The following is a 25,646-nucleotide window of genomic DNA, read 5'->3' as shown; positions in this document are numbered from 1 at the left end:
GAGCAAACTGCATATAAATTATCACAAAAATAAAAATGGATGATAAATAAAGAGGCAGGCACTTGACGTATTGAACAAATCATAGGAACCAAAAGGTTGAACAATTCAACAACACATTTTTTGAAATACAACAGATCAAATCACAGGGAGAGTAAATTGCAGTATTTGTTCATTTGTTTTCAACTTTCTTTATCATTGACGAGAACAAAAGAATATGTTACAAGAATATCTAAGTAGAGGAATATGGGAGCTCTCCTACAACTGCATAACATATAGTAGCTTGCTGACGGTGAGCTTAACAGCAGTGTCCGCCTCTCCCTGATCTTGAGAGGTAAGATTGTGCAAGTGAGACGCACATCTCTTTCTGCTTTTTGTATTCATTGTATCGTAGGAAGAAATAACCAAGATAATCAAAATCTATGGGAGACATCTTTGCCTATAAACAACAGAAAATAAAAGTTAGATATTCTTGTTTCTTGATGTTGAAACACATAGCTCTGAGTAGTGATACCTGGATTAAGGCCCACAAAGCCCAAAATAAATGTGAAGCCAACATGAATGTATTTGCCTCCACATAAAGAACTTCAAGATCTTGGTCAGAGACCTGAGTTAATAAACAACAGTGTGAATAGCTTGGCAAACTCCAAGAAGATATAAACATCGCGTAGGTTATATAGCTACCCTGATCTGATATATGATTCCACCATAAGAATCCTGTCCCAAACCACTGAGGATTGGGTGATAACATTTCGGCAAGTACTCACCTTCCCTGATGATATTACGTTTTTTAATTTCTATTGCATGGATTCAAAGCTGACCATCTCATTAACAAAATGAGTTTGCATGCGTGCACACATACTCAGGTGCCCTTCTCATTATACAAAACCATGTTAAATAAAAGCAATTTTATCAGCAATGCCAGAAGGGTGTAGAATTTGTGGGCCAATAGAGTTACAATCTTTTCTATTCAATCATGCATGCTTAATTCAAGCAAAAACAAAATATACTTTATTTTAGCATAAGATTTCAACGTTGAAACCAATTTAAAGGCAATCAATAATTAACATTTGGTGATGCAAAAGTATAAGCTTGCTACTCACATACCTCTTCTGGTTTGTCAGGTCGTAAATAATGCCTGAAGAAATGATTTTGCTCATCTTTATTTGGGTATCTACATAACACCAAATTCAAAATTCAAGAGATTAATAAATTGTGAACTATGTCTTCACCGTGGTTGTGAAGAAGAGGACAGCTAATAGAAAAATAGGATAGACACATACAAACTATAGTCACAATCATAGCCTGCATATTCACTGAAGTGATTTCCAATGTCATAGCCTCTGTAATTGTATGACCCGTACTCAAAATCAATCAAGTAGAGTTTCTCTGGTAATTCATCACATAAATAACAAAATCAAGAGAAAGGCAAAAAAATGCAAGATAGCAAGAACAAATCGAACATTTTGCATTTCTGAATATCCCTGTATGCATGTCAGAAAACATGGCACAGATTATATTTTCATCCTGTTTGGAGGCCATCATCTTTGGCATTTCACAAGTCAAAACCATGATGGATATCAAAGCATGTCAATTTCCTTGTCTGATTGATTAAGTGTAATATGAAAAGTTGAATGGACCAAACAGAAATGTTTATCAAATTGGCAAAAGTCAAATCAGTCTCAATGGTCAGACACCATCCACAATTCTGGTAAATACATGCCTCTTTGACTATAAGACCATAACTCCACATGATGGCCAAGCCTGATCTCTGATCCATTAATAATGTGCCATGAGAGGGCTTTCTAATAGAAATAGGAATGAAAGGAACGTTGAACAGTTTTAAAAATTAAACCAAAACCGAAGACAAAATATTGCAACCAGCACTTGTAGTTGAACTTTTCCTACACTCTCCCGTATGTATCCTTTCTTCTTAGTCTAAAATTTGAAAATAAAAACTTCAGTTTGCAAAGAAATTCAGATACTTAGTAAATACCTAAAACAAATATTAACACATCTCAATCATAAGTCATCAGAACATAGCTTTTTTTTCTATTCCAAATGGGATAATAGAATAATCAGAAAATGCACAAGACTGACCGGTTGCAACACAGTGACTTTCAGGGCATAAACAACATTATTCGTATTTGACATCCAACTCTATACCCTTAAAAAAGCAACTACAGAATGCAGTGCAAATGGAAGAACCTGAGGTCCATGAAGGGGTGTGCACATATGCATGTATTCATGTGTCTACAAGCGAGAAATTCAGGGCAACTGAAAATCACAGATATATTACAATAAGATATTCCAACAAACACGGTAACAGATAAATCAAAAACTTATCCTGCCATACAAAAGAATATGAAATAGAATCTGTGTCTGTCTTACCTTGTTCATCATTAACCATTATATTCCCAGAAAGCAAGTCATTATGAGAAAACACCACCGGAGCATTAAGATGGCCAGCCAATTCCTGTTCCATTCTCAGGGCATATCTTATAAATAGGATAAAAGTTCTTTATTTTATGAATGAGCAAAATCAGCATAATAAACATATTGTATCATCCATTTGCACAAATTACTCTTCCACAATCCTTTCATGGTTACCTCCCACCCTAAACAATAATTTGGTAGAAAGAAGGCAACGAGTTGTATAGGGGTTTAGACTATTATTCTTGGCTAGTGATATGTGCTTCCTAATGCTGAAGTAGAATTTTCCAGAGTGAGATTATCATTTGGAGAGGAGTCAAGTATGTATCTTCAGGTGGACCAGACCATCCAACTTGGTCAGGGATTAAAAAAAAAAAATACATGATTAAATGCATGTATGCTTTTACGGATATTTATATGTTATATGATTGTTAATTCTTCACATTTATGTTACCATATGCACGCCATGAAGACCTGGGAAGTTATCAAACATCATTACTTCACAACATTATAGAGAAAAATCATGCATGTTTTGCGCTTAGCTACCCAATGAATACAATAATGAGTAACATTAAAGCAAGGAATATTATCATTTTACCGCCTAAAATTTTCTGACATATTACTTTACCACTAAAGTTTTCTAACGATTACTTTTTCCCCACTTAATGTTTCAGTTTTTATAATTTTAACACCAAACTATTAACTACATTAATAAATTGTTGATGTCACAGGAGTATTTTAAGAATTGCAATATATTTAGTGTTTTAGGAATTTCACAAGATAAAATATTTACAATTTTATCAATTAATTGTTTTAGTTATATAAAATACTCAATTGATAAAAGTATTATTTCTTTGTATATTAATATTTTTTTTTTTAATTTTGACGGTTAAATTACACATACGCAATTTAGGAGTAAAATAGACTTTTACTATAATTTCTATTAACTTTAACAGTTTAAGGGTAAAATGATAAAAGATAAAACATTAAGTCGGAAAAAGTAATTGTCAGAAAACTTTGGTAGTAAAGTGATATGTCAGAAAACATTAGGTGGTAAAATGATAGTATCACTTAAAGAAATGTTGAACAATCAAGGTTGAAGTCTTGTTTTTTTAAACAAGGTCCACTAAATATGATACCGCAAAGAACTTCAGGCAGATACCAGTTTAGCGACAGAAAGAGATGCAAGATTCCTCTCATCCTTACATCTCCAACAACAAGGAAGATATAGAATTAACAGACCCAATGAACAGAGAGAGTACCTTGAGCTCAACAATTTCTTTCTGAACTTCTTTAAACGAAATTGTCTCATACATACTCTGCTTCTCAATCTCATCAAATTTAAGGGAAGATGCTGTGAGAAGAGGACAGAATTCAAACATAATATTACTATCAGCTAATGAAGGGCAGTTGTTTTAGCAGAAGAAAACGGAACATTAACATTGAAATTTGGAGTCTAGACCAAATTATATGCAACAGCAGACTAAGCATAAATAAGAAGCAAACCTTTCTCAAAAAACTTGGAGACATCATTCCATAATTGAGGTTCTTTAGAACCAGGAATTTCCACTTGATGGAATCTGCGCAGTTGTTTGGCAATTTCGGCAGCCAGCTTTGGATTTCTCATGTCTACCAGGTATTAAGAAAGATTTAATGACAAGGTCAATACTGTTTTCAAGTATGTGCCACATACATAATCTCATTCTTCTATGCTCACCTGCCGGAGTTAAAGTACGCGCATTAATAAAAGATTGCACCATGCCATTTCCAAAAACCGCAAGCAACTTCGCTCCAAAGCCTGCAGCCGAGAGGTATTTGATGGCCTAAATGCCATATGCCGTGAGAAATTTACAAAATAAAGCATCCAAAAAAGCAATCAAATATACAATAAGAAAACGATAAATAAGTCAAAATCAACTTTAAGCAGCACTATTTAATTTGAATGAAGTTCAAATTAAACAACAGAAACTCACCGGCAAAATATTATAAAAATCAATTTTCTCACCTGCAATTCCCGCTGACGATTGATAACAATATCAGTGTTGGGCCCATACAATCTAACGGTCACAGAAACATCATTTCCACTTTCTTCCTTCACAGTAACCTTCAAAACTGCACCGATTCAAAGCGAGTTTCTAGCTTAGACAAACTTTTATGAGAATCGAGAACCAAAGCAATTACAAAAATATTCATAAACTTAGGCAATTAGATAGAACCATTTGCAAAAATATACTCACGCAGATTTGTAATTCCTCCGGATACTGTATCCACAGAGAAACGAGAATCGTCCAACTTTGACCACTGCTTGAACAGATCCTTGCACAAGGCACTGCCAGGAATTTTAAATCACAACAAGAAAAGAATGTATAAATGAAAAAAGAAAGTTGCATTAAACTCTAGCTCAGCTGAAAGTAATTTTAAGAAAAAAAATAAAAGTAAGATCAAATAGTTTCAGTTTGAAGCAAAAAACGGAGCGTAGAGATGGAACAGACATGACGCGAGGGGTCATGAGAGGAAGAGAGAGAGAGGTGTCGACGATGAGAGGAGATGATAGGAATTCAGTGCTGCCGTTCTCACGAGCTTCGGCTGCAACCTCCATTTCGTTCCAGATCTTCTTCGCTGCTCCCATTTCCGCTTCTTTATCGAACAAATTCAAAAATCAAACGCGTGATATTTGCGGATACTGCGAAACCGGGAGGTTCTTTAAGTTCTTCGTACTGAGTAGCACCAGAGATTGGGATGGATGTCTACGCAATTTTTGAGAGTCGGATTTAGCCTTCCATTTTTCTTATTATTACCAATCTGTCCCCACCAGCTTCCTACGATCATTTATGCTTCTATAATATTATCGATAGTGGGGTTGCCGTGAACCTCTAGATTCGAATGTTTTAATTCTTATATTTTTTTTTTTCAAGGCCAACAACTTGAATGTTATTCGTTAATTTTAAGAAATAAAAATTATTATGATTTATTTTTATTATTTTATATTTTTATCTAATTAATTAATTTATGTCATATTAATTTATATAAAATAATTTTTAAACAAAAATTCAAAGCGCCATCGTCATTCATTTTTATTTACTCAATAGACGTCATAAACTTGAAAAAAATCCAGATTGAGCATAATATCAAGATGGGCAACCAAGTGAATTTTTATTTCCGTGACAATTAATTTTTTTTCCTCAAAAAAAGGTTATACTGATTCTAGCATTCATTGCATGTTGTGCTTCCATAATATTTTTGTTCCGCACAAACTTAAAATCAAATTCTCATCAACAAAGAAACTAACAAGATTCACTAATTGGGATTTTATTTTTATTTTTTTATACCAAGGCAATACATTAGCTATATAATACCAAAAATTGTTCACAAAATCCACACGATAACAAGAAATCAAATTCCAATTTCTTTGAAAAACTATCAATAGATTGCATGATAAAATGTTCTTTCTTAAGACCTTAGCTTATCCTTCTCTTTGAAGAGAGTTAAGAGCTAGACACTAGAGACCTTCGCAAACTTCAACTTGACATTATGAATATCGCCGACGATATATCCCCCTACAACCAAATTCACTAATTGTGATGAGACAATAGTTATTAGAAATTTACAGAGGAAGCTTCGCCGTTATCTTTGACTATAACTTTGCTCTTGGGAGTGTCGTTCTGTGAAAGTCAAACCAAGTTTTTTTTACTATGATAAAGGCTTGACAAATTTGCCAAAAAGTGTTGAAAAAATTGGCACAAAAAATTTGGCATATGCATGTGGAGCTTTAAGGGTTGGTACCGACCTTAACAATTTGAAAGGAGCTCAAGACTTTTGCTTTGAAAATGGCAACCATAAATGGCAAGGCTCAGCTATAAATAGAGGAGCGATCATTCATTGAAATCATCATTAAATTTGTTAAGCTTATAAGTTTCTAAGCTTTGGAGAGTTTTGAAGAGTGTGAGCAATTAGAGAGTGTGTGTGAGAGTACTTTGTGTATTTGGGTTCTGAAAAAATAAAGTTTTTTTACTCAAATTTATACTCAAATAATTAGTAATAATACAATTATTTTTCTCTTGCTCCTATGGACGTAGACATATTGCTGAACCACATAATTCTTGTGTCTTTTATTTTTCTGTAATTATTTAGTGCGCTTGATTCCGCATTCCGCGCACAACACGTTCTACCTCCTTTCGGTTGCAATTTTGCTCAAACAATCATACGTATCCTCACTAATCGGAAAGTAAAGTTAACTTTTGAACAAAGGAATGTGAGAGATAAAAACTCCGAACTAAGAATTCATCTTTTTAAGTTTTAACTAACATTTTTAACCTATTAACAAGCATGTTACAATATTTTCAAATAATTTCGATTTTTCTTTAATACAAAAATTTTTAAAAATAACGGCATCATAAAATTATCCAAATTTTATTTATTATATCAGTTTTATAAATAAAATAATGATATGTATATTTTATTTTCTGCTATAAATGACAGTTTAGTACACCTAAAGAATCTTCACATGCAACAATTTTTTTTTTTGTTAATACTGACACTTTTGTTTAAGATAGATCATTTCTAATTTACACAAAGTCCAGATGTTAGAGGTAGAGATAGTCAATGGGTCGGACGGCAGGTGGCACGACACGACAAGCACTATGGTCGGGCCTGGCATGCACTTTTTAGTCATGCGGGCCTTAAAAGAACGACATGATGAAAAAGCTCGCATTAACCACGTTTTATTTTTTAATAAAAGTAAACTTAAAATTTTATGATTTTACAAATAAGTTGAAATTGAATTTTTAAAATTCATTTAATTCTTAATTTAAAAAATACTATAATTGATTTATATTTATAATTTATTAAATGAATAATTGATATCATGATTTCAATCAATAAAGTTATAAATATCATGATTTTATAAATATGCATTAATATTAATGTTATTGTGAACTATGATTTATAACTCCATATAAGTTCAAGTTAACAATTAAGTTAACCTTTAAGAAAATTTATTATTGTTGTTGTTGTTAAGTATTAAAAAAATTCTAATATTATAAGGTCTTACTATTATTAGTTTATTATTATTGAATATGGACTTGAGTTTTGAATTCTTGATTCTATTAAATTTGAATAAATGCATAGATTTAAAAAAAGTAAATAGACTTGAAAAAGTACATTAATAACTTGGCATGCACTCTTCAAAAATTAAAAAAAAATTAAATGCATATTGGACTTTTTTTCTTAGGTAAGGCACGGCACGACCCACGGCATAGCATGTGTGGGCACGTGCCGGGCCAGGCCTAATCTAAAAAAAAATTAAGAACAAAAAGAGATGGTCATCAGCACCCATGGGTCTTTCTTTAATGGACCATTGGGCATCTCTAGTTAGAGTATATCCATTATAGTCATGTTTGTGGGAGAACCTATCTATATTTAACAACAAATGGGAATAGAGTCTCTTTATTATGGAATTAAAATGGAGTGATAATGTTATGTGGAGTGCATTTTTTGTGTGACTTAGCTTATAGCTAAGTAAATATCTAATTTCAAAAATTATTTTCAAAATTTAAGGTATTATTTGGTTATATTTTAAATAAATTTTTTAATGGATTAAATAATTTTGCTTCTACTAATAAAAACTCATATATTGAATTTTAAACATAGAGGTTATAGATTTTTTTTTAAAGTAAAATGATCTAAAATACTCTTTCTTTGTTTTATAGTGTCCATAATTTTTTTTTAAAAAAATTGTCTATTATAATATTTTACGAACTTTAATAAAAACTCTCGTTCAAAACCAAGCGATAAAATTATTTTTTAGTAGTAGATATACATTAAAAAAATCTACTTAAATAAAATAAGAGAAATTACCCCTCAATTACCTTAAGAATATTGAACATACAATGTAAGCACTAAGGTTTTTTTTTTAAAATAATATCTCCTTTACTACTTGAAGAGTTAAAGATTTGATTTTATATCAACTAACCACTTTTCTTAACTCCGTCTGCCACCTTAAAAAAAAATAAAAATAGGGTGACATATTATTTTATCTCTACATTTAATTAACAGGGTAAAATAATAAATTTGTGCTCATCTTATTATACATGGGTTAAAAAATCTTTTACTTCTTATTCTTTAACGCCGTATGTGGTTAACAAAAAGTGACGATCGATTTAAAATTAAAATTTAAGGTCGTGTCAAGATATTATAAATTTTTTTTTTCATAAATAACGTACTTATATTTTCGATGTCTCACTGTTAGGGTAGCAGTTAAGGGGTAATTTCACAATTCACATAAAATAAAAAGACAAACGCGATATACACGAAACCAATAATTGTTCAAACAGCAACTAAAGAACAAACACGTGCACGTTTATACTAAGAACTGGCATATCTTTGACATGATCGCCAATAATAATTGAAAATTCGGAAAGCTTTTGTCATTTTCCCTCGTACCCACTTTGGTCAAGATTCGGAAAGCACGTGGCGCATAAAAGGCAAAGGTCTGGATTTTTGTTTATCTGGTAACAAAGATCGAATGAATTTTATGCAGAATTAATACAAATATAAAAGAATTTAATGAAACTTTAATAAATCAAACACAAGCCGAATTTGTTGATGGGGAAGAAATGGATCGCTATCGAGCAACATCATTTTCAACAAAGTCAAATTTAAACGGAAGGTAGGTGTACGTAAGTTCTTTTTTATTTTTTATTTTTAAATCCTTATTCTCTTCTGGGATTTACTTTTTTAAAAAAAAATAGTACTTACGTCTTCTTTAATTAAAAAGTCTAATGATTAAATTAGTAAATTAAGGTCTAATTTGGTATTGAGATTGGATAGTACTGAAATATTTAGTAAATATGGATTATTACACTTTAAAAGTTAAGTTGATTTGATTCATCATTTATATAATAAAAAATTTATAATATTTTATTATTTTTATCAAAATTATATTAATTTTTAATTTATAGTTATAACCTTTTTTTTACTACATAAGACATAATTTTAAATTAAAACATCTAAATATCAAGCATGATCTCTATCAATGTGTGTTAGAGTTTGCCTCTTGACATATATTTGATGGGAAGCGAATGGTTAATTCATAGCTATCGAGAGCTGAACGGCTTAAGTAAAGAATTGTTTCGGCTTCTTTTAGCATTTTTAATTTGATTGATTTTTGAAGTAATAAGGGTACATCTGCAAATGATTAGTTTATTAAAAGCAACATAAAGTTCTCGTACGTGATTATTTTCATAAATTGCTATCAATTTTGAAGTGCTCCTTTCACGTCGTGTAAGCCATCACCGCATCATGCAAAAAAATTTAGTAGAAGAAACCAATTTTGAACCACCTGCCAAACCAAACCGGACTTGGGAAAAAGGCCCAAGCCCAACCCGGTTTCTGTAGTTGAGAGATGGGTGGAATTGGAGCCCATTAACTTGTCTTGGCCCGCCCACTCATTATTGAGTTTTGACGATGACAAAATCTTCAAAAACACCACGCTGACGAAATTTGCCTGGTCACTTCTCAAACTCAGTTCAATACTCTCAGTAAAGATGCAGAGACAAATATCGAAGGCAAGCACCTTGAAATCGGCCGCTCTCGGTCTACTCCAGTCCAATCAGCATCAAAAGGTAAACCCATTTAACCTTCTCTGTATCATTTTACTACCTATTTAGTTTTCCCGGGTTTAACTTTAAATTGCAGAGATGGCTACACAGTAGAAACAAAAAGGCAATGGAGTTAATAGCAAAAGGGTGGAGCGCTTTGAAAGAAGTCGATAGGGTCATCGATTACTGCGAGCTTAATGATCGCCGCCTCATCCCTCTCCTCAAGGTTTGTGGTTTTTGGTTTGAGCTTTGTTTTAAAAAATCAGGGTATTAGCTCAAAATGTGTTTCTCCTCATTTTGTTTAGTTGTGAGTCATTAGGAGAATATCTTAATTCTTAAAATGAAGTATATTAGTTTAGATTGCTGCAAGTTGGAGGTCCTACAAATTGGAAATGGATTGTTTTCTTTGTAAAAATTATATAAGATTTTTTCTTTTTCCTTCGTTGTGTCAGACAGCAAAGGAGAATTTTGAGTTGGCTTTGGAGGCTGACAATTCGAATACCCATGCGAGGTACTGGTTATCCAAGCTGCATTTGAAATACCACGTTCCTGGGGCGTGTAAAGCTATGTAAGTAAGCCCTTTACCACGCTCAAGCAGTCCATTTCCGCTTTAGTTTGCTTTTCAAAATATTTTCACCTAGGAAATAATGTCCACTCTTATGATTGATACTTTTTATTCCTTTTTTATGATAGGGGAGCAGCATTATTGGTAGACGCTGCTAATATGGGTGATCCAGATGCACAGTATGAATTAGGTTGCCGTTTGAGAGTTGAGGTTAGACTTCAAATCACTGTATTGCTGCTGATACGCTAGGCTTTGACGCATGAATGCAACTTATGAGTGGTTAAAGCCAAACTTAGTTGTTTAGATTACTGTACAATATTTGCTATTATATCCGACATAAAATTTTAAAATAAATTTATCTTTGGCTTTGCCTAATAATTTCTCATTTAAAGGCCAAGTTACAAGGGCTGTGCCCCACATGTTCCTAACAAAGGCAGGTTTCTGTTATTTGACATGTATGGCTAGTAACTTAGGTTGCTAATTCTAAACATTGATTAGAAGTTCATGGAGTACACTTGTTCAATTACCCCACTGTCTTAAGGTGTTCTGCATGTAGGAACTTAATTTGACACATGTTTGTATGTCATATAAGCTTAATGCCTCCAGTAGTTAGGGTTAATACCAGCAGCATTTACCATCTTCTGCATATATTTACATCAGTATTTTTATTCTTTTTTTTTTTAATTTTTAAAGATGGTAATTCTTTATTTTGATTTTTAATTTGGATAGAATGATTACGTCCAATCAGATCAACAAGCTTTTTACTACATAGAGAAGGCTGTTGACCAGGTATGTTCACTGAAGCAAACACATATTGATGAAGCTTTCAAAACATGTCTCAGAATCTTACGGATCTTATTATATTTTAGCTGCATCCAGGTGCTCTTTACCTTCTGGGTACTGTATATTTGACAGGGGACTGTGTGAAGAAAGATATTGCCTCAGCATTATGGTGCTTCCACAGGGCATCAGAGAAGGTAAAGTTTTTCTTATTGCTTGACATGTTTAGTTATTAGTTACCATTGACGGTACTTTTTGTGGCTGGTAATTATCTTTTAGGACCTTGTACTTGTTGACAAATTGGCTATCAGAATTTTTTAAAAAAAATTTTTCTATGTTTATTTTTTGTAAATTGACTTTCATGGTTTTTTTTTTTAATCAATTTGACTTTCAGATAGTCATTCGTGAAGCTTTCTATAGAAAAAAGATAGTTGTTGGTGAAGCTAGTGAAGTTTTTAATGGGATAGATCAAGTAGTTGGTGCTTTGAATGAGGTCAACTATTTGACGGTTATGTAAAGTTTGAGTATACTTTAGAATGAACAGATAGCTTTAATGTGGTTTGGATTTCAATTGTTGGACATTGAGCTAATTGAGAATCAATTTAATTATTTTGCTTTGAATGTGGTTGAAATAAACAAAGCCTGGTTCAAAAATGATTAATTTGAACATAAATGCATCTTTGACTGTGATATCGAAAAGTTCAAAAAACTTCATGCTTGATCAAGTAGATGCTCTACTAGATGTTGAAAGAATACAACTAAAAGTGCAAGATATTAAAGAATCTTTATGGTTTCGAGATTGCTTAACCAGCGTGTCGGCAACAATCTCACCTTTCAGTCTTCAAGTATGTGCAGGGACATGCAGGTGCTGCTATAGCTTATGGATCTCTTCTTCTTAGAGGTTAGCAACTTAGCACATTCTCACCTTCATATATATTCCTTGATATTTTTGGGGATCCTTGAAATTTTTTGCATTGTCGATTGATTTATTACTATTTCATTAATTGTGTTTACATATCACCCAAAGAGAATGTATCTTTGAGTGAAACTAAAGAGGTTCAACTAAATGGCTGACGTAGCTGTGAGTTTTGCCTGGAAGATTATTTAGGTAGACGGGGATAATTTTGGCAGTCTAGAAAGAAAGTAAATAATATGTCTAGTTTTCCTAGTTTGTGCTTCCCCTTACTGATGCATTAGCATACCTTAGGTGTGCAAGTCCCAGAATGTTTAACAAAATTGAATGCAAAGCGAGTTTCCGCAGCTAAGAAAGCAAGAGCAAATTTGGAAAGCAATTTGATGAATCCAGTTGAGAAGGCAAAGGAACAGTTTGAGGTTGCGGCACAAGCAGGATGTAATCTTGGATTAAGATGGTTGCAAAGAATTGAAGAGGAAGAGAAACGACTACTGACTGAAAGTAGCCGCATTGAGACACTCTAATAAAGCTGAACTGAAGTGTAGCATATTATAGAAAAAACTCAAAAGGACACTGGATTGAGTGGACTAGTAGAGTGTAAAACATGTCATACATCTTGTTGGAGCAACCGTCATCAATTATCTGTGCAACAATCTACAATGGTTGTGTATGAAGAAGTAATTACTTTAAATGTAATTGGATGCACATCCTCTTTAAACTGAGATGCATAGGTTATTGTAATAATTCTTTTAAACAAAGTTAGCTGACTTTTGGTCCAACCAATAAACTTTTGCGCAATGGCTTTTTAGTGTTAGTGTGTGTGTATTTAAGTAGTTATTTTATACGAGAACTCGAGCTAGGAAATTGAAAATTTATTTCATGTTATTTATTTTATTGATATATGATTATGGCTCCGTTTATCTTGTGTTACTTATTTTATTGATGTGATTAAGGTTTTGTTTGGTATAGCTTTCAAATAAAGCTTATTTAAATAGAGTTTTTGACAAAAAAATATAGTTTTTTGGTTGTCAATGAGAGTTTTTATTAAAAATTATAAAATTATTTTAATAGATAAGTTTTTTTATAGTTAAGTTATGAAAAACATAAAATAAGATTGCCAAATAATTAAAAGATATTTTAGATATTTTAAATTTTAAAAAAAGTTTTCTAACCTTTACTCTCAAAAAGCCTAAAAATTGAGCATTTGCTAGTAGAGGTAAAATAGTTTATTTAATCTTCAAACTTTACTATTAAAAAAAAAACAATTATACAAATTTTGATAAGAGTTTTTAAGATTAAATAAACGTTTATGACCATTATATAAGCTATATTAAACAAGCACTAAGCTATTATGATTGAAAAATACTTTTAGGGTTACGTACTTTGAGTTGTCATGACAAAAATTAACCTCACACCCACTTACACACTTACAAAATGCATGTATGTTTGGTTGTGATTTTGGTTCAATCCTAAAACATTTCAAAAGCTTGATTTGGAGGAATGATTTTGTGAATAGTAAGGGCTAGTTCATCTTAAAACAATTTTCTGTGATGAGTAGAGTTGAGACAGTCCTAAAAATAAGAGAAAATAGCAATTAGAAGTGGTGTGCGGTGACAGTGCTTTGACGGTCAAGTCAAGCAAGTGTTGAAGAGGAGAAACCTAAAACAAGTGAAAATTAAGACTTGTGAGAAAGAAGCTGAACCTGTTTCTTTCGTTAGGACTAACTTGACATTATACAAGGAGTGCCTCTAAAGGCATCTTTATGTTTTTTTAGATACATAGTAAGTTGTAATAAACCATTCTCATGTAATTTTACTATTTGACTTGAGTCCTTTAGCCTCTTTAAAGTTGGACTTGTATTAGTTATTAAATTGCCTTAGTTAACAATATGTTTTAATATCTGATTGATTTAATTCAAATGAGCCAATATTTAGAGCAGCTGGCTTCTTTATTGAGAGGTCAAACTAAAGTTGATTTAATTCTCTCACTCACTCTTAGTGCATGTGACCTCTAGGGAGACATTTTGAGAGAACCATATCATGTTGACGTGTAACAATTTTAGTCGAGAGGCTGTCATAATTAAAGTGGTCCTCCATTAATATGTGGCAAGCTTAAAACATTTTAAAAGATATTTTCTACATGTTTTAGATTAATAGAGTGGCTCATACTCTTTTTTTTGAGATATTTTCATTTTTCTTTTGCATTTTAAATTTCCTTTTCACATTTTATAATAGTCTAATGGACATAAAACTATTTTATATGTGTTGCACAACAATTAGATCAAATAAAATTTCCTACTAACACTGCAATTTCTTTGTCTGGTGCAAGATTACGTGAAAGCCCCGAAAAGTAAAAAATGGCATCATCAAATCAAAAAGAGATTTTATGATGTAAAATTATGTTAACGTGATGGTCAAGTAACCCACATGCGACAGGAATGCCAATCCTAGTTTCTGCTGTAAGTTTGCAATCTAGAAGGACATTCTTTTGGAGAGTGGTAGTAGTGGTTTTGAAAATAACCATGTGCTCTGCAAAACAAGAAAACGAAAATGCAAACCAAATGACTACTGAGCCATTTTCACATCTTAATATTACTAACAATGGCACTGAAACTTGTTAATGAAGATGAATGATTGTGATGATAATTTTTTGGAAATTAGTGACTTCTTTGACTTCTTGATGTAATAATCGATGTGTGTGTATAAATAAATATTAAGAAGATACCGAAAATTAGTCAATTAACCATAATCAGTGCGGTGAGCACCCTTGTGGGAGAGAGGACGTTTGAGCCTTAATAGCACCAACACACCAATCGCTTTTAGTGCGCGCATGGGAACTACGCTACACTTGGTAGTAGCGTCTGTTTCTCTTGTTGTTTCATAGCCCTCATGATGGTTGGCATGGGAAAGGAGGAAAAATAATCTTAGTTTCTTCTAAACACTTTTTTTTTTTACAAGAAAATGAAACTTTCATTCAAAAGCAAAAGAGTACATCAGGTGGAAAATTATCCTTCCATGTGACAGTTTCTAAGCTTCTCAAAGCTCTTTTAGCAAGAGAGTGAGCACAACTATTACAACATCTTGGGACATGTTGAATTGATAACGATTGAAACTTCTCCTTGTAGCTGTGAATATCTGAAATTGTCCACATAATCTCCTTCCTGCTACTGGTTTTACTGTTGGCTAAATTGGCAACTTCAATACAGTCTGTTTCAATTATCACTGTTGCTAGCCTTGCTTCCAAAGCAATTTCCAGCCCCCATTTGACCGCCTCAGCTTCTGCTGCTGTGACATTATCTTGGAATTTTGTGCTTTTGACTGCTGCCACTATAATTTGCCCTTGAGGATTTCTGATAACAACCCCCAGGCCTGTGAGCTGCTGCTCTGTGTGGACAGCTGCATCCACATTGACTTTGTAAAAACCAACAGGCGGGGGGAACCATTGGTCTTGCTTGCTGACATCTTCACTTCTTTTGCTTGTCTGCTCTTTCCCATGGACTCTTTGATAAGCCTCTACAGCAGCTTGTGCTTTTGCAATTAAAGACATCGGGTTTACTCTTTTCCCTTCAAAAATTAACTTGTTCCTAGCATGCCATATTTCCCACCAGACAACAGCCACAAATTCTACCTCCCTCATAGACATCTTTTTTATCAAGCTCTGCATAACACTTAGAATGTCCTCTCGCACAACTCCCTGCATTTCAGAAGCAAGATAACTGTATTTCCAGACCTTCCTAGCCACCTTGCACTCCATAAAAGCATGAAAAGCATCCTTTACTCATGATTTATAAACTTGGCAAATGGGCTCCTGCAAAATTTTTTTCCGAAATAAGCTTTCTGCAGTTGGCAATAGATCCTTTGCAGCTCTCCAAATGAAGATTCTGGTTTTTCTTGGAAGATTAAGCTTCCAAATATTATGCCAGCCGTGAGAATGACCTGTTGAACTTGTTGGAGCTTCAACATATTTGAGCTTAAGGGCAACCTGGTAGCCACTCTTCACAGTGTAGAAACCTTTTTTGTCATAGTGCCACACCCGTTCATCGTTCTTGGGGTATCTTGGTAGGGGAATGCTCTTGATCACCTCCGCATCCTCCTTTGCAAAGTGCTGCTCAATCAAAATATTATTCCACTGGTGGTCTGAGCCTATTAAATCTGCAACTTTGGAATTAGCAAGGAGAGATGGGGAGAATATTGGCCTAAAGGAAGTTGGCATGGGAATCCAGTTGCTGGCCATAATCTGAATTTTGTCTCCTCTTCCAACTCTCAATCTTGTTCCCTGCTGAAGAATTTCCCTCCCCCACAGGATGCTTCTCCAAATAAAAGATGGGTTGGAGCCAACTTTTGCCTCCATGAAGTCAGTGTGTCTGTAATATCTAGCTTTCAAGACTTGCGCTACCAGGGAATCGGGATATTGAAGTAATCTCCAGCCTTGCTTCGCAACTAAGGCATGGTTGAATGATGAGATATCTTTAAAGCCTATCCCCCCTCTGATTTTAGCCTGAGCAATTTTCTTCCATTTAACCTAATGGATTCCTTTTTTGTCTTCTGTTGAACCCCACCAAAATCTCACAATTGCTCGTTGAATATCATTGCAAACAGCCGAGGGTATTTTGAAGACACTCATGGCGTATGCAGGGATTGCTTAAGCTACAGCCTTGATCAAAATCTCTTTACCTCCGCTGGAAAAGAGTTTATGCTGCTAGGTCGATATTTTGCTAAAAACTTTGAGCTTGATATCATTGAAAAAGCTGGTCTTCTTTCTCCCCACCATTGAAGGCAACCCCAAGTATTTCTCATGTCTTGAGACTACATTCAGCTGAAAAATGTCTTTTATTGTTGCTATCTGTCCTTGTGGGAGTTTGCCGCTGAAAACCATTGATGATTTTTCATAATTGAAGAGCTGACCCGAAGCAGAGGTATAGCACTCAAAAAGTGCTTTCAGCCGCTTGCAATCTTCTACCGAGGCTCTAGTAAACACCAAGCTGTCATCCGCAAAGAGCAGGTGAGAGATTGTGACAGTCTTACTGAACTTCAGGCCCTGAATTAGGTGTTGTTTTTCTGCCATAGCTAGTAAGTTAGAAAAAACCTCTGCACAGATTAAAAATAGGTAAGGGGATAGAGGGCATCCTTGTCGTAGCCCTCTTTGAGGCTGTACCAACCCCTTAGCAGCTCCATTTATGATTACAGAAAATTAGGAAGTGGTTATGCAATCCATAATGAGATCAATCCATTTATTAGAAAAACCTAGTCTCTCAATTGCTAATTTAAAAAACAACCACTCTACTCTGTCATACGCTTTGCTTATATCTAGCTTTAAAGCTACCAGCCCCTTTTTTGTGCCTTTGCTGTGTCTAATTTTGTGCAAACATTCATAGCCAATAATAACATTATCGGTTATCAGTCTATGTGGTACAAAAGCACTCTGAGTTAGAGATATTACAGGTGTAAGATCTGTTTCAGCCTATTAGCAATAACTTTAGCAACAATTCTATAAACTACATTGCTCAAACTAATAGGTCTGAATTCCGTTACTTTCCTAGGCATTGTGGTCTTTGGAATCAAAGCAATATAAGTGTGGTTGAGTAGTGCTATAGTACCTTACTGGTTTAGAACATGGAGACAAGTTGCAAGGACTTCATTTTTGACTGATTCCCAATGTTTCTGAAAGAATACAGCTTGCAATCCATCTGGTCCTGGGGCTTTTGTTGGGCACATTTGAAAAAGGGATGTTGTTACTTCCTCTGTTGTAAAGGGCTGCTCCAGTAAGTCATTCATTTCTGAATTAACTTTTGGGGTCATCCCTTGTAATGCTGCATTGATATGGCTTTCTCCTGGGCTAGAGGTTGTGAACAACTCTTGGGCACAAAACCTTCTCTCTATCTCGTCTTCGTCATCCTGCCAATTTCCCATGCTATCTTCGATACCTTCAATCTTGTTCTTTCTTTTTCTCGCTGATGCTTTTGCATGGAAAATTTTGTATTCTTGTCCCCTCCCTTAAGCCAATCAGCTCTCGATCTCTGTTTCCAATACGTCTCCTCATCTATTAATATGTTCTGAATCTGCCTCTCAATATGTGTTATTTCTCTTCCCCGGTCATATTGTAAGCCATCTGCCTTAGCTTGTTTTAGCTTCTGTAAAAGCTCTTTCAACTTCTTATCTCTGCCTCTAAATTCTCTTCTGCTCCATGATTGAAGTTGGGCTAAAGAGCTTCTAGCAATTGTTTTGAATTTCTGCACAGGGCTGGTTTCCATGTTTGTGTTCCATTTAAACCACTCCGACTTCACTATATTTTGGCATTCCTCATAGAGGATCCACATATCCTCATAGTGAACTCTACGAAAACTTTTCCTCTCATAGACAAGGCTTTTCTTCCTTTATCTGACTTCCAGCATAATCGGGCAGTGATCCGACTCCCAGTGGACCAAGTTTGTAGCCCAATCATCATGGAATTCGGCCCTCCATTCCTGGTTACAAAAGAATCTGTCTAGTTTTTCCTCTATAAGATTTGGTCCGAATTGACGATTAGACCAGGTGAAGGGATGCCCTGTACTTCCCAAGTCACTAAATTTGCACTCTCTTACAGCATCTCTAAAGTCAACAATTACATTGGCCTTTCTATCTAAGCCACCCGATTTCTCATTCACATGTAAAATCTTGTTAAAATCACCAAAACAAAGCCATGGGAGGGAGAATAAACCTGATAATCTTCTCAATAAAGTCCACGTGTGCTTTCTTTCACTTGCTTTTGGGTGCCCGAATACTCATGTGCACCTCCAGAGCTTGCCGTTAGCTTTCTGGACTTGCATGTCAATGTGGTGTCGGCTGTAGGATGTGATTTGGACAATTATCTATGAGCTCCACATGATGGCAAGGCCACCACTCTTTCCAATTCTATCCACTGCAAAGTAATTGTCAAACATCAATCTTCTACACACAGTCTTAACCTGCCCCGTAGTTAATTTAGTTTCGCAAAGAAACAACAGTTGAGCCTTGTGCAGGTGGAGAATTTTTTCCAAAGCTTGGCGCGTTCGGGGATTCCTCAAACCCCGAACGTTCCAACTTATTATCCTCATGGCTGTCGGCGGGGCTGGTTCCCAGCCTCCGCCGTTATACTTGCTATGCTTGTAGTATGGTCATCTTCTCCACTCTCTGTTGCCTCCCCCGCCTTCTTAGTGAATGAAGATTGTGAGAACCTTAGCTTTGCCACTGGAGCATCGGTATGGCCAAGCATTTTCTGTTTTTTAGAATCTGGGCTTAATCTCTCTTGTGTTTCAATGGGCCGTTTGAGTGAAAATGGCTCATTCTTCTTACTTTCTTTGGTGTCTTGCCTTCTGGCTTGTGATTTCCATCTTTTGAATTTGCCAAGTTTACCCTTCCCAGCCATTTTTACTTCATTGGTTTTTGGTGGATGGGCCATGTCCTTTTTCGAGCCATCTAAGCCCACTGTGCCCATATTCTCATTTTCAATTACCATCTCATTTTCCCGCCCATCTTGGCCGTATGTTCCCGCTACAGTGCTCATTTTCCCAAGTAGCAGCTCCCTGCCAGCTATCTCTGCACCTTTGATGCAGTCTGTACCCTTTTGCAAATCAGTTTCACCCATCTTCATTAATGAACCCAGAGCCGACCCCTCCACCTGGCTTATTTCCATTGGCATTGTACTATGACCCGTTTGAAGTTGGGTTAGCCCATTTCCTCCATCCACGCTTGGTTTCCCCTGACCCGTTTCCATTTGTTTCTGCACTAGCTGTTCTTGGTTTTCCAGTGTTACCGATGATGATTTCTGCCTTTCGATCTCGTGGTCATGATTTATTTTTTGCTTGTCAAAGCCTTCATCCATGCTCCATACGCCAACTCCTCTTTTGGCTGCCCACCATAATCCAGGCACTCTTTGTACTGGTGCCCAATGAGCCCACAACTGAAACAAAATTCAGGTAGTTTTTCATAGGCCACTCTTAACGAAATCCTTCTCTCATCTTCTAATTTTAACAGCAGCCTTTTCTTCAGAGGTTGTGTGATGTCTATTGAAATTCTTACCCGAGCAAAAGAGCCAAGGCACTCCCCTGTTTCATCCGTCTCTACTTCTTCTACTTTTCCAATCTTTTGCCCTATCTCTTTCATTATGTCCTTGTCTATACACATTATAGGTGCATTGTGAATTTGCACCCAAAATGATGTATGAGTGAAGGTTTGCTGTTTGATGTCCCCTACGCCAGTTGGTTCTGTGAGTACCATTAACCAATTGTTGAAATGCCATGGGCCTCCATGTAGAATTCTTTTCTTTTCTCCTTCTGAAGCAAATTTGAAGATGAAAATATTTTCCCCCATACTTTCCACTTTCACTTCCTTCACTGATCGCCACACTTGCTGCATAGCTGCTCTAAGTCCTTCCCGAGAGACCCCACGTGTATGATAGATTTTTCCAATAAGACAGTGTGCTGCTATTTTCTCTCCTTTGGCTTTCATTTTTCCAGCAAAGTCAATCATGTCATCCTCTTCTGATTTTAAGCTTATAGCCTCGCATCTCCGCATTAGTTCTTCGGAATCCATCTGCTTTTTTAATTTCAAAAGTTGCAGTAATGGGGCTCACCAACTTTACCAACCCTGCGAACTGCAATAACACCCTTATTTAGATTAATATTCTTCCTGGAACACAATAACTCTACTGTTGCCCTACCCCGAAAGTGACAAAACCCACCCAACCCGTGAGTGACAAAATGGATCACCAAGGATCCCATTCTTCATCCATTCTAGGTTCCCTTGCGAGAGAGAACTGTCTAGAAGGATAAAAAGCCTCGTTTGCTCTTCTGTACTCGACGAATCTTGAATCAACTAGTTTCTTCTAAACACTTGAGTTTTAATACTTACATCACCTCACAACCTTTACATATTCTCATTTTCTACTTTTGTGTTTTTTGAAACTCAGAGTGCGTTTGAGATTGAAGTGCTATAATTTTTAAGGTATAGTTGCTATAAAATAAAATAGTAATTATGAAATAAAAATTAGTAATATATAATAAATGTAAATTTTAAATAATAATTTTGATAAAATTATTAAAGAGATAATATATTTTTTTATCATATAAGTGAAATATATTATTAACATAACTTCTAAGGTACAACAACTAGTGTTTACCAAATATTTTAATATTATAACTTTTAAACTACAGCTACTTAATCTCAATCTCAAACGCACCCTTATAAGGTCTGTAAAAACTAACAAACGTTATTCATCTTTTTGCAAAATCCATACCTTCGTCGTTACGCTTTCTTCTCTTCTCATACAGAAACCACTACTTGTTTTTGCGTACGCTTCATTTTTAACTTAGCTTAATCTCTTTGTTTTTTGTCACAGCCATCGCCTTAACCATGAGTTGGCCTAACGAACCTATTGAGTCAACCCACCAAACTCGCCGGACTCTGCCAACCGACCTTTCACCGCACATGAGTCCCTCTTACAATGATAATGCCGCCTCATAAGCTCCATCCTATAACCGTTTCAACTCAACCCAATTCGCTAGCTTTCCTCCAACTACAATTATAATAATAAATAATTAATAAATTAATAAAAATAAGAAAAATTTAACAATGTTAATATTAATAAAAAAATAAAAAAATATTAAAACAATAATAATAACAACAACAACAACAACAATAATAATAATAATGATTATTAACGAGTGTATTTTGAAAATATTGAAACCTAAATGAGGATAGAATTGGAAGTTTAGGGAAGGGGAGACTCAATCCCAACCTCCCATGAGAATTAATTTTTCATTTTTTATTCTCAAATTGTAGTAAGTCCCATAATTTCTAGTCTGATTTAAACTTCTATTTTATGAAATAAATACCGTGAATAATTATGATTTCAAATTTTGATTCTTTAATTCGAAAAGTAGGCTCACCGTTAATATTTTCATTGGTAAAAGTCAAAGACATTCAACAGGTAAGCAGAGCTTAACGTAGGGATGGCAATGGGCACCGCCCGCAGCGGGTTTGTCATTACCAAACCCAAACCCGCACAAAATTTGAATTACCAAACCCACCCGCAACCCGCAGCGGGTTTTAATTTTTTTAAAAAAACCCACCCGCAGCGGGTTTTAACAATTACCAAACCCGCAATGGTATCCGGCGGATTTTTTGCGGGTTTCCGTATTTAAAATCACAAATGTTTAATATATAAATTTATAATAATAACCTCAAATTTCATATAACATACTCAATTTTATATTTAAACAATGTAAATGAAAAATTAAAATTTCCACATCAATTCAACACAAATTCTCAAATTTAAGTATAAATTATACAAATCCATTTAAAAAACACAAACTAGTATCTAAAAATAATAATTACATTTCATATTATCATTTAAAACAAGCTCCAAGAGAAGATATTCATTTCATTCACCACCATAAGCACACATCCAACACAATGCCTATAATAATAATTAAGATTAATATTTTCAAACACTAATTCGAAGGGAAATGCCTTTAATTTTCTTTAGGTTATGACTTTAGAATAGGAGATGTGTCACATACACACATATACAACTTTGAGTCTTTAGCTATTTGGTAATTTGATTAATGACATTATTTTCTTTATATATTTTTATATTAAAATTAAATTAAAAATATTTGGAAAAAATATTGCGGGTTTGGTGGATAACCATACGGGTATACACCGGGTATAAGGTTAATACCAAACCCACCCGCATCCATGTGCGGGTTTTAATTTATAATACTAAATCTGCTCGCAACGGATAAAATTACCCACAACGGACGGATTTTGACGGGTGAATTTAAACGAATTTACGGGTACAATTGCCATCCCTAACTTAACGGGAGCAGCTAAAGCCTCATTGGGGCACGAAGTATTTGTCAAAATATAGGGGGTTATTTAATGTATATTACAATTTTTTGGGCGTAGACAGAAATTAACCCTAGGAAAAAGGCACATCAATCTCAATTCTCAAGCTTCACCTTCTCCATATAAAGCAAAACTAAAATAACAAAGTAACCTGCAGGTCTCTGTAGCTTTAAGTTTTGCTCATAATAATTTCACCAAAACAGAGAAATCTAAGAATTAGGGTTTTGGGTAATAAGTTCTAAAATGGAAGAAATTACAGAGGGAGTAAACAACATGAACTTGGCCGTAGATGCAAACAAGAAGAATCGAATTCAGGTTTCTAATACCAAGAAGCCCTTGTTTTTCTACGTCAATCTCGCGAAGGTATCTTTTTTTTTTTTAATTTATTTTTAGATTTGTTTTACTGCCTTTGGATGCTCAGAAACCGTATGAAACGAAATAGAAGCAATTCTTGGCATTTTTGGCTTTAGGGTATCGTGTCCAATTCGTTTGATTGGCCTTGTTAACTAAGTTTTTTTTTTCTTTCTTGTTTTTGAAACATATTGAATATATATATATAAGAAATATGTCTTACTAGGTTTCTGTTGAGACCTATTTGTAGTTTAGGGTTTTACTCTCTTTTTTATCTTGGGATCTGGGTTTTATGTTCTTGATGATGTGTGGGTGCATCTAATTTAGGTTTGTGTGCTATGCTTCAGAAAAATTTAACATTTTATTCAGTTCATAATTCCTTTGGTTCTGTGTTATTTCTGGTTGCAGAGGTATATGCAGCAGCACAATGAGGTGGAGCTCTCTGCCCTTGGAATGGGTATTCCCTTGTTTATCCTGTGAAAAGTTTTTATTGCTCCTGATTTCTTCAATATCATGTGATGTCTTATCATTTACATTTTTCGATAAACATACTTGTGCTTGAATTAGCTTTCATTTGAATGCATTTTATTCCATCTAGTCCATGCCAATGCCATTACTGGGCTCAAACAAGTCTTTCTTACTTTGTTCTGACATAATGTTTATGATGGCTTATTCTGCGCTTAAAGCTTCTTTTTTCTTGTTATTTCTGCAGCTATTGCCACAGTTGTCACAGTTGCTGAAATTCTGAAAAACAATGGTTTGGCTGTTGAGAAGAGTAAGATTTTCTAATTTCCAGTTAAGACATCTTTTACCCCACCGATGAAGTTTCACTTTGTTCAGTAATTAACATGTACTCTTGCAGAGATCATGACCTCGACAGTTGATATGAGGGATGAATCTCGAGGACGACCCGTCCAGAAAGCCAAGGTAAATGGATGCTTTATCTTTTTGTGCTTTCTTTCAATTTCTGCATGGTTTACTAATGTATCATACATGCAACATAAAAACCTGCTGTGGATGGTCCTCTTCATATACCTTCATTTTCAGAAATTGCAAGAATGGACGATATAGCTTTTTCTTTTAGATTTTCTGCTTCTTCGTCCTTCTCCCAGTGTAGTCAAATTTTGATGGTGATTTGGAGGGACTTTTTTATTTAAAGCTGGTGATTTGGAGGATCTTAGGTCATCATATTTTTGGATAATTCTGTGTACATTATATTTGGTAGACGTGGTTTTGTCAGCAATGTTGATTTCCCTCTAGGATGATTAATATTTTGTGTTGATGTTCAGGTCATTGGAATATATGTGATACAGAATTCTTTTTATAATATCACATTCAGGAGCTGATTCTTGCTCTTGTAATGCTCCTTTTCAGATTGAAATATGGCTGGAGAAGACAGCAAACTTTGATGAACTGATGGCTGCTGCTGCCGAGGAGAGGGATGTTGGCGATGGTGAAGAACAGAGTTGAGATGAGTTTGGATTTTAGTATCTGGTTTTTAATGCTCTAGCACTGGTGAACGCTTAATTAGTCACTTTCTTTTATTATTGGGGTATCTTTGGCTTTGCGTTCATGATTCTCCTAAATTTGTTTTGTAATTGTGAATTTTATGATAAGAGTGTAGAAACACCATATTTAGTATTCAAAATTTATTTAGTGATTTTTTTATTCTATCTTTTGTCTCCAATTTTGTTAAGCACCTTCAATGTATGGGTTCTTTTTTGGTATCTTACATAGTGAGTGAAAGACTGGCTTTGTTTCAATCCTCAATGTGCATTCTGTTTAGTCAGAATTGATTTATCCTTCTTTGGTTAATATTGCTTTGGCATTAAGAACACTAGACTATCATTAGTGTCCTTTTCATTTCGAGAAATTCAATGTTAACACGATCGTGGGCTCTGACAATTACTTCTTTTAGAATCTCTTGTTTTTACACTCATCAATGATATGTTGGTCGGCATGGCCCGTGCTTGCTGGAATTTAACTCGCCATCATGTATAGCTTTGCATGTGTGGAGGTTGATTTCTTTATTTCATTTTAGTATTTTCCATCTATTTTACCAATTCTTAACACCTGGCTGGCTCCAGGTGAACCAAATTATTTTCTTGCCTTTGCGATAATTTTCCGCGACACTGGCTCGATTG

The 25,646-nt window shown here is 34.7% G+C and overlaps 4 protein-coding genes across 6 annotated transcripts; 2 read left to right on the top strand and 2 right to left on the bottom strand.

The window, feature by feature from the left end:
* Positions 1–40: 40 nt before the first annotated feature.
* Positions 41–5,239, bottom strand: LOC18055178 (probable ethanolamine kinase). Its single transcript, XM_006450894.2, has 11 exons — positions 4,923–5,239; positions 4,668–4,759; positions 4,436–4,542; positions 4,148–4,253; positions 3,937–4,059; positions 3,693–3,784; positions 2,389–2,473; positions 1,281–1,386; positions 1,105–1,171; positions 512–604; positions 41–436 (listed from the first exon to the last, which is right to left on the bottom strand). The coding sequence occupies exons 1-11, from the start codon at positions 5,057–5,059 to the stop codon at positions 296–298; spliced, it is 1,149 nt and encodes a 382-aa protein (XP_006450957.1). The 5' UTR covers positions 5,060–5,239; the 3' UTR covers positions 41–295.
* Positions 5,240–9,041: 3,802 nt separating this feature from the next.
* Positions 9,042–13,141, top strand: LOC18055177. 3 transcript variants are annotated; one of them, XM_006450891.2, is made up of 9 exons: positions 9,042–9,097; positions 9,956–10,052; positions 10,126–10,254; positions 10,481–10,596; positions 10,722–10,803; positions 11,323–11,382; positions 11,463–11,570; positions 12,229–12,274; positions 12,581–13,141. In XM_006450891.2, the coding sequence occupies exons 1-9, from the start codon at positions 9,045–9,047 to the stop codon at positions 12,808–12,810; spliced, it is 921 nt and encodes a 306-aa protein (XP_006450954.2). In that variant the 5' UTR covers positions 9,042–9,044; the 3' UTR covers positions 12,811–13,141. The 3 variants fall into 3 exon arrangements, with proteins under 3 accessions (XP_006450954.2, XP_024033787.1, XP_024033788.1); XM_024178019.1 differs by having other exon boundaries at positions 12,220–12,274; XM_024178020.1 differs by lacking the exon at positions 9,042–9,097 and having other exon boundaries at positions 10,035–10,052; positions 10,140–10,254; positions 12,220–12,274.
* Positions 13,142–15,259: 2,118 nt separating this feature from the next.
* Positions 15,260–16,039, bottom strand: LOC112095446. Its single transcript, XM_024177378.1, has one exon. The coding sequence runs from the start codon at positions 16,037–16,039 to the stop codon at positions 15,260–15,262; it is 780 nt and encodes a 259-aa protein (XP_024033146.1).
* A 7,179-nt stretch (positions 16,040–23,218) lies between these two features.
* Positions 23,219–25,170, top strand: LOC18055176 (uncharacterized protein At2g34160). The gene is made up of 5 exons (XM_006450890.2): positions 23,219–23,514; positions 23,911–23,959; positions 24,215–24,277; positions 24,365–24,429; positions 24,877–25,170. The coding sequence occupies exons 1-5, from the start codon at positions 23,395–23,397 to the stop codon at positions 24,970–24,972; spliced, it is 393 nt and encodes a 130-aa protein (XP_006450953.1). The 5' UTR covers positions 23,219–23,394; the 3' UTR covers positions 24,973–25,170.
* The last annotated feature ends 476 nt before the right edge of the window (positions 25,171–25,646 follow it).

Source organism: Citrus clementina, unplaced genomic scaffold, assembly GCF_000493195.1.
Source record: "Citrus clementina cultivar Clemenules unplaced genomic scaffold, Citrus_clementina_v1.0 scaffold_1, whole genome shotgun sequence".
Lineage (NCBI taxonomy): Eukaryota > Viridiplantae > Streptophyta > Magnoliopsida > Sapindales > Rutaceae > Citrus > Citrus x clementina.
This window is presented reverse-complemented; position numbering and strand designations above follow the sequence as displayed.